This window comes from Aedes albopictus, chromosome 3 (genome assembly GCF_035046485.1).
Source record: "Aedes albopictus strain Foshan chromosome 3, AalbF5, whole genome shotgun sequence".
NCBI lineage: Eukaryota > Metazoa > Arthropoda > Insecta > Diptera > Culicidae > Aedes > Aedes albopictus.
In genome coordinates, this window is record NC_085138.1 from 8,362,671 (window position 1) to 8,372,190 (window position 9,520).

General features: G+C 37.9%; 1 protein-coding gene across 1 annotated transcript; it reads left to right on the plus strand.

The window, feature by feature from the left end:
- The first annotated feature begins 8,410 nt into the window (after positions 1-8,410).
- LOC109426282 (3-oxoacyl-[acyl-carrier-protein] reductase FabG-like) lies at positions 8,411-9,368 on the plus strand. Its single transcript, XM_019701750.3, has 2 exons — positions 8,411-9,031; positions 9,094-9,368. Exons 1-2 carry the CDS (start codon positions 8,425-8,427, stop codon positions 9,309-9,311), a joined length of 825 nt encoding a protein of 274 aa, XP_019557295.2. The 5' UTR covers positions 8,411-8,424; the 3' UTR covers positions 9,312-9,368.
- Positions 9,369-9,520: the final 152 nt, after the last annotated feature.

Genomic DNA, 9,520 nt, shown 5'->3' on the forward strand with positions numbered 1-9,520 from the left:
CAGACAAACGAACATTGTAGAAGAGTTTTTAATCTTAATTCTTTATGCGAATCTGAAGAATTGTTATATGCCCATCTTGGGGTTCTGCATGGTTTGCTGATGAAACATTGTCCTGAAACTTGAATGTCAAATTAAAGAAGAACACTTTTTATACTGAAATAATTTTAAGTCCATTTGTTGTAGGTATATCTAGTAATTTTTTTTTCGTTGTTAAGGGTTAATCCAATGGTCTGAATGCTACTCAAAACCGGATGTAATGAATTCACTCCTGAAGAAATTCTACTGGAATTGGACAAATTACTTTTTTTAAAGATGCACACTCTACGCATCAGTTTGCATCAAAAATTATTCACGACTTTTCAAGTTAGTTCTTCAAATGGGATTAGAAGTTAAGTCCCGATTATCGTTTTTTTTCTGAAATATCTAAAAAGAGGCTTAGAAATTTCGTCAGAAATATCAAAGTTTAGTTTTTCAGAGTTTGAGATTTTCTCTACAAATTCAGCCAGAAATTGTTTATAAAAATCCTCAGATATTTTCAAAATTTGAGAAAAAATCCGCTAAGGGGAATTCATTACTAGTGCTCTCATAAAAAAAACTCATTTTTTTCTCTGGGGGCGACACTAGTTTTGCCAAGCCGAAATATCACAAAAAAAGCCGAAAACTCCGCTAAAAACGCAAAGCTTTTGCGGATTTTACAGACTTTTGTCGACTTTTTTGGGGATATGTATTTCGGCTTGGAGTATGTGAGAAAATATCACAGACATTTTTTCAGTATTTTTACAATAAACTTCTTCCAGAAAATTTGTTAGGAAATTCCTCGAAGAATTTCACCATAAAATACGCCAATAATTCTACCTATAGGAATTATAACAGAATTACGTCAAGAATGCCGTTCTTCACACCTTCACAATTCCTGGGATAGCGTAAAAAACTCATAAAGGATTCACCAAAAAGTATTTCAGTTAGCCGACTAGTTTTTTTTATTTCTTAAGGAGTTCACAAAAATGTTTTAGGAATTCTGACACAAATATTTTCGAGCATATGTGACATGTAAATTTATTTTGATATTAACGTCTTCAAAATATTGTAAAGCTATAGATAAGGTAAAAATCTCGTTAATACAGACAAAAAAAATATTGTAAAACTGCCACAGTATCACAATGACACTGTAAATATTTCAGTAAGTTCTACAGATCCACTTACAAGATTGGATTCTTTTATGTTTTATATGCTCCACAGGTATATAAAGAAAAGTCGGGAAAATTCAAATTCAATGCGAGAAAAAATCGGAAAAAATGCGGGAATTTCAATTTTGATTTTGTGTGGCCACCCTGGATGTTTACTAAAAATGAGAGTTTTTATTTTAGAGAGTTTTCATAAAAAATTTGTGGACCTTAACACGTTGAATTTCGCTGTCAAGTTTTTTCTCCACGTTTTGAACCATAAAGATAAACTTTTCTGGTGCTACGCCTTCCGGAAGACGTTTTTCATCGAAGTCATTGAATCCCGTGAAATTTGTGATTTTTGTTTTGTGAAGATGCCCATTCGGGTTAGTGACAGTGCCAACCTTTCTCATTGCGACGGAGTGGCCATGGCCATGTCATGATGCTACTTCCAATAATTGTTTCCTATGTGAGGCTCGCCCACCCACCGTGTGGTGTGCTAAGGTGCTGCGTACTAGGCTGCGTACGAATATCCAACTTTTCGGTTCCAGTTCATGCAGTTAACGCAATGTTTTCAACTGTGATATATGTGAACTGGGGATTTTTTTGTGTTTAGTTTTGACTATCAATCTTGCACTATTTAAATGAAAACATGGAGGGTTAAAATTGATGTAAAATTTTCAATTATTTGGTGAAGAATATGCTTTCAGAAAGTGTTACTTCAAAAAAGCTGAAATGGAGAAGCATGAAACTCAACTAAAAATATCTACCGACAGTGCTGATTACACCCTTAAAGTTCGTGAAAAACTGGTTAAATTATCTGATAAAACATTGTGAAACCGTGCTAGCCGATACCACCGCTGCGTTGCAGGAGATATGACAACTATCCATTGCAGTTTTATGGTTTATGAAAAGGCCGGAGCAGGACATTGACCTGGTGAGATCTTTCTGATTTACCTAATATGTAATTTATATATCATAAGTTTCAGGAATGAAAAGAAAGAATTTCAATGTTGCTTTTTATCCTTAAATAGATCATATGTTCCTGCATCTAGAATTATATCTATTTGTTTTCATTTTTATCGATTTCAAGAGCGAGTAAAGGTGTGCAAACAATTATATATGTCAACAACCATTTCATAAATTTATTCAAAATTCATTTCTTGGCTCGTAAAAGTAGGTTCATGTTGCAATTGTTATTCGTTGCGATAATCGCCAGATCCATCCTTGGTTCAGGAAAAAATATTTATTATTTTATGATATGACTTTCTAAAACTATAATTTCAATATTTTTTCTGATACAATGTGTGGTGCTTCTCCAGTTGACGTCTCGACTAGTAATGATAACTCGAAGAGCTCGACCTACTCATTGATCTGCTAAACTACCACATCTCCTTTTCTTTCGAAACTGGCCAATGTCCGTTAAACACAATCACTTCCCGGTCACATCGAGAAATGGGTTTTTAGACTACAACCGCTCAAATTTAGGATTGTATAACTAGCAAACAAAACGTTGCAAATCCACTAAGCCTTGGCTCTCAAATATTGTTACGTTAACTTTTTTCACGTTTGATTTAATCACTATTTGGAGATTCTGCTACAAATTTGACGTTCTTTGCTGATCTTCCCAACGTAGTGTACCCTCCTATTGACTCCCGTGTGTTGACTTGCCAGATAAGAGTACGTCCTGCCCTACGCTTCCGTAAGTTCAACACTTTCGCACATCACATGCCTATCGTTACCCTAGGCTACATTAAATATTACCGACTGCTCCTGTGTCTGTTGATTTATCCACGAGCTAAACGGAAAACTTCGTTCCTGAACCAGGCCACCTTTGAATGTCACTATACAATCATGTCGCCTAACTCAACGGATAGAAGCCGTTCCTGAGGCAATCCACCTTTGGGTGAACTTCATCATTTTATCGCCTAACTCAACGGACACAAGCCGTTCCTGAGGCAGTTCACCTTTGGGACTGAACTTGGTAATTTTGTCGTCGCCTAACTCAACGGATTGAAACCGCTCCTGAGGCAGTTCACCTTTGGGGTTGAACTTGGTAATTGTTTCGGCCAACTCAACGGATGGAATCCGTTCCTGGGGCAGTTCCTTGCAAAGGAACTTTTTTTTCCAATTCAGAGAACCGAAGTTCGTTGCCAAGGTAATCTTGTTTGTTTGGCTTGATTTTTTTTCACGTATGATGTCCCATGTTGTTGCTGCTTGACCTTAGCAAAGCAGGAGAGGGTTTCTTCTTGACGGTCAGCTTTATTTCCAGCACTTGCACGGACAACGGATCTTGATTTTTTTCATGGTCTTGATCTTCACAATTCCTGAGGCGTTTTTCCAAACGCTCCGACAATCGTTTCGAAGGCTTTGCTACTCATTCAAAGCAAACGGGGTTCGTTCGTCGCCAATGTGGTGCTTCTCCAGTTGACGTCTCGACTAGTAATGATAACTCGAAAAGCTCGGCCCAAGGGGGAGTCGCTGAGCACATCTTTACTTGCGCCAATTATTTTCAGTGTGCCACCGGGTATTGAATTGTGCCTCAGTGTGTCCCGAAGTGCCACTGCTTGATGATTTAGATTTTGCTTGGCAACTACCAAGACAACCAACTGTTTGTTTTCAGTTTGCAGTTGAAATGCACATGGTTGCCTAGTTTTTTTCACCCAAACTCAAGTGTCAAAATTGTGCCTCAGAGTGCCTCGGTGTGCCACACAGCGTATAAGACGGTGTGCTTGGCACCTCTTGGCACAATGTTCCAAGCGACTAGCCCCTTGGCTCGGCCTACTCATAGATCTGCTAAACTACCACACAATGGATATTCTAAGTTGTGTTTTCTATATGGGCTTATTTTTCTGTACATTCGGGAAAGGGTTTTTTTCTCGTTTCAGAGAGCGAGTAATGGCGCTTAAGCCTAGGCTTTGAAGCCAGGACATATGGGGAAATGCCTGTGTCCCATCCCAGGAGAAGAGACGCCAACGGAGTGTGCATTACCCTTCTTAGCAGCACCACTCCCAACGATTTTATATGCAAACACCATTCCCCTAAAACGAAACGGTTGGTACGGTTGTCCCCGTTTCTTCCTTCATTCAATTCAAAAAAGTTCGTCAATCATGTTATTCATAAGTGGATAACCTGATTGCCTTAAGTTTTTGAATTATCTTCCAACCCATTAGTCTGCACAGTGGGCCTGGCCGTTTTAATATTTGTGTCACATCATCTCTGATATGCTGCAAATATTAATGCTGACAAGAAAATATCGGAAGAAATTTTGATATTTCCATGATGCTTTTCAATACTGGCTGTGCAAGCACTAGAATAGAATAGAATAGAAATTTTGTGGACCTTAACACTTTCGTGAATGCACCCTTTACCCTCTCCCTAAAAGCGTGACAATGTGTTGCCCCTCAAGCCAAAAACGAGAAAACGCAACAACAACAACAATAAAGTGTAGGGAAATCAACATATTTTGGACATAGCAATGCGCCAATTTTTTTTGGATACTGACGGTAAAAACAAATGGAAGTGTCCAAAATACATTGGCGTAACGCTGTGTCCAAAATACGTTGATTTCCCTAATTGTTTATTCTGCCGCGATTGCTCCAGGTTGCCTACCGGGATTTACTAAGGAATTTCTTTATTCATACTTCCGAGGTTTATTCATATATTCTTTTTCTTCTACTTAGCGTAACGTTCCCACTGGTACGAAGCCTGCTCTTCGGCTTAACGATCTATGAGCACTTCCACATGTTTTAGCGTGATGATCATGTTGCATGTGGATATTAGTGTGGGTCATCGGAACCGTTTTCTCAGATCAAAGCTTTTTTGGTTCCGTTTCGGGTCCTGAGTATCTGTGCAAAATTTGAACACGATCGGTTGCGTCTACACTTTGCGCATTACAATTGAATTTTGTATGGGATTTAGTATGGGAAAACATACTTTTTTGCATTTTTGTCATAAGTTGAAAAAGTTTGTCTGAAACTTTTTAACCGATACTATAAAATGATAGCTTAGGATGTTCTGAAAAACTTTGTTGAAGACCGCAAAGCGATCCGATGCTTGTGAAAATAGTTATAATCAACAAACAGCATGCATCTGTTTATGTTTTAACATGTAAAGTAAGGTGGCCCACACTTATATAAAAAACAAAAATTTCGAAAAATGCCAAGTCTTACCTCCTAAATCAGTTGTGTTGGACTCCCAGAAGCTACGTTCAAAATTTGAGCAAAATCGGTTGAGCCTAAGGGGGCGCTCAAAACGCTTGAAGTTTGTATGGGAAAACTAGGCCAAATGTATGCAGAAATTTTAAGTTTCCGAATTTTGCCGCTAGGTGGCGCTGTAAGCGTTCAATAATCAAACCCTTTGGCATTATTGTAGGTGACTATATGCCAAACAATTTTGTCGAAGATCGCAAAGTGATCCAGCGTCTGTGAAAAAAGTTATACCCTAGGTAAAGTGAGGATAAACTTTATTGTTGTTTTTCCAATACATGTAAAGGAATAATATCAATAAAGAAATCTCAATACTTTGCCTCGTATTTTTTCCATGTTTCCTCTCAAATCTCTATAGGTATTCAGTCAGGGTTTACTTCCGGGATTTCATCGCAGATTTCTTCAAATATTATTTTAATAACTCATTCCGAGAATTCATTGAGGATTCTCCTCAATTGGGTCTTTGAATTAAAAAAAAAACTTATAAATTTTCCAATTGTATACAAAAGAGTACCTTTTTCTGAGCCGCTATGATTTTTTCAGATTTGTAGAACTTTATTTTGATACCTGAAATCAATTTCAAAGAATTTGTTTAAATAGATTCCCGGGCATGAAAATTCGGTATTCGGTTCAGTTTTTCGTGCAGATCCAGAATATTGAATTATCTCAACACTGTTAAAGAAGCCAATGAATGCAAGAGATTCGTTAAATAACGCCTTACCGGTTTTTTTTTCGGGATTTTATCCAGCAGTTTTCTTGTTATTTTTCAACGATTTGTCCTGGGTAGGTATATTCTAGGGATGCTTTTCACAATTCTTGTTTCTGTGGAGCCTAGTAGCCGTGCGGTTAGAGCCACCAAGCTTCTAATCGCACCATACTGTGGCACAAATTCCCCAAATGGAGGAGAACGTGCCTCTGGAGCCGGCTTACTGATACTGTGGGGGGAGGGTTCGATTCCCGCTCTTCCCGTATTTCAAACAGAGAACTGTCTCAGCATTTCTCCATGAATTCCACCCAGAATTCTTTAAAAGATTTCCGTGAAGTTTCCGTAGATTAAAGACTGGACTCCAAAAAAGCAAAACACAAAAAATAATGTATAACTTTTGATTGTGTGATTTGCATCAAAATAGCTGATTTTTTGGAATACAACATTATGTGTAGCTAATACCATAAAAATTTCATCAAAATCGATTAAGTATTAACGGAGATATCGTCGAAACAAGAGACTTGCCATTTGAGAACCTTGGGCAAACAAACACTTTTAGAAATATCACTTTTTTACCTAAAACTCTAGAGCCAAAAATACTGAACCGACTTCAATGAATTTTTTTCTGTACGTTAAGTATAAAGTACACCGGGGCAAGCTGAAACGGGTGGGGCAAGATGAAACAGCGGGTTAACATGATGTTCTCCAATGATGGTAAACAGCTTGAATGTCATAACACATAGTTTTTGATTCAAACAATCTTTTGGCGAAAGAAAAAAAATCCAAATTGTATTGTAACCTATATCAAAACTTCGTGTTTCATTTTGCCCCACCCGTTTCAACTTGCCCCGGTGTACCTTATGTATGTAAAAGTATTGTGTCAAAATTCCATTCAATTTAATTAACTGTTAACAAGTTATAGCCATATATGTAACACTATGTCTCAACAAGCAGATGTGGTTTTTGGTATAGTGAAATTCAAACTGCTCTAACTTTGAAAGTATGTATTCATCAAAAATGGCTGAAATTTTCACTGTCAACAATTTTACACTGTCCAAGCACCCGAAATTTGAAAAAAAAAGTTTTTTTGTTTGAATTGATAAAAAAAAGTACTGAACCTATTATGATGAAATTTTCACCTCTTATTATGCCTTACTTGGAGAGACTTGGAGAACTTACAGTCAATGCATTCGTAAACTTTTTGAAAATGTTTAATTTTTCACTTTTTCATTGTTTTTCATTCTGTGACCTACATCATCGAAGCAATTAGAGCGCTGAACATTTGTGTACATAATTTCAACAAGTTTGTGCTGAAAACATAGGTTTTTAAAGCCCGTTGAGGGCTGCCTGAATAAAAATCTTCTAGTGTATCTAAGAGTAGTGGTAGACAACGGAGAAATGCGATTTATGTAAAGAAAGTTATAGGGATCCATTTCTTAGGTGACCCATCTTGCCCTTCTTACCTTATTCGTTTTTAAAATATGGCTATGGCTATGACAAAGACCGTCAGCTAAGAGTTGTACACTTTAAGCTGTATTGGAACTACAATGTAACAATAAAATCAATGGCAAAAGAGATTTCAATAATAAAAATGCCATAAATTGAATGGTAGTTGACTTGAATTTGCCCCAGAAAATTTGGATTTTTTTTTTATGGTTAAGATACATAACAACCCCCATTTTCTATTGAAAAAGTGGCATTTACAATACATGCTATGGTGGAAAACCATAGGGTCTGTTGTTACTCTATTGTTTTAAACAAATGAATTAGTGGTAACTACTATTCATTGAGCATTCAGTAACAATACATTCGGTTGTATTTCCATGATCTTTTTTTTTATCAGGGAGCCTGGGCACTATTGTCCTTATGATTTTAGCTAGATTGAGGAGGTGCTCGCCGAGCATCTGTCCACCAAAGAGGTGCGGCTCAAACAGCGTCTGTTCTGGGATTCAGCGGCGAAATAAGAAACGTTGTATAGCGTCAGCTTTACCTACAAGGTGGCAGCCCCACTAAAGCGTGTATGCCAGAAGATTTAAAATTGGATCACTTTAACGCAAGATGTTCCAATTTTAATGAATTCTAAAGTCATCCTATATCATTATATGTAATAATGTAATAGAAAACCGAAGTATTCTGATCTTCAATCAACTTTTTGCACTATATTTTGTTAACTTTCTGTTTTGCTTAAGCCACTCTGGTTATTCGGGTTATTCTGAATGTTCAGCCTATTCACTCTGCCTATAAGCAAATAAAGATTCTTAGCTTTAGTATAAATATTGATAACGATATGTTATTAAATAATGCAGCCATGCAAGGTGGGAAGATAAGGTGTTCTTGAATAAAACTCATGCAAGCAACGGTCGTTCAGTTCAGTTTAGTTATTTCATTCCAACCATTCGTAATGGATCTTTCCGGTAAAGTTATTATAGTCACAGGCGCCAGTAGCGGAATAGGTGCTGCCACTGCAACCTACCTGACACAACTGGGTGCGACGGTTGTTCTGACCGGTAGAAACATAGAAAACCTGAACAAAATTGGTGCCGAATGTAAGGCCATTGGGAAGCAAAAGCCTCTGCTCATTGTGGCCGACGTCACAAATCTGGACGATAACAGTCGGGTGATTGATGAAACGATCAAGAAATTCGGTAGATTGGACGTTTTGGTGAACAATGCTGGTAAGGGACAGAATGGAACCATCGAAACTACTAGTCTGGAACAATTCGATGACATCATGGATACCAACCTCCGAAGCGTCTATCATCTGACCAAGCTGGCCGTTCCGCATCTCATTAAAACCAAAGGCAACATCGTCAACGTATCCAGCGTTGCTGGGACGAGGGCATTTGCGAACTCCCTGTCTTACTGCATTTCCAAAGCAGCCCTGGATCAGTTTACACGATGTGTCGCGCTGGAACTGGCCCCGAAACAAGTTCGAGTGAATTCAGTTAATCCAGGTACTTGAAGTAGAACACACGTTGACGCTCGTAAATAACTCACTGTATATAATTGTTTTCAGCGGTTATTGTAACAAACTTTCAAACTCCCTTGGGCATGAGCCCCGATGCTTATGCGGCCTATATAAAGCACAGCGAACAGTTCCATCCTCTGGGACGGGTCGGTAAGGCGTCGGAAGTTGCTGCGGCAATCGCCTTCCTAGCGGCAGACACGGCCAGTTTCACCACGGGAACTTGCCTTTGCATCGACGGCGGAAAACACATTCTGTGCCCTCGGTAGTAATTCTCTTAATTCAATCGATTCTAAAATAAAGGTTGTCCAAACTTTCAAAAGGAACTCTAATTTGTGTTATTTCTTGCACATACCAAACGACAATCATCAAAATATAATAGAGTGGATCACTTTTATCCCTAAGAAATATTTGTAAAGATATTCATTGAAACAATTTTAACTGCTTATTTCAAGAAACTTGAAGGATACAATTAAGA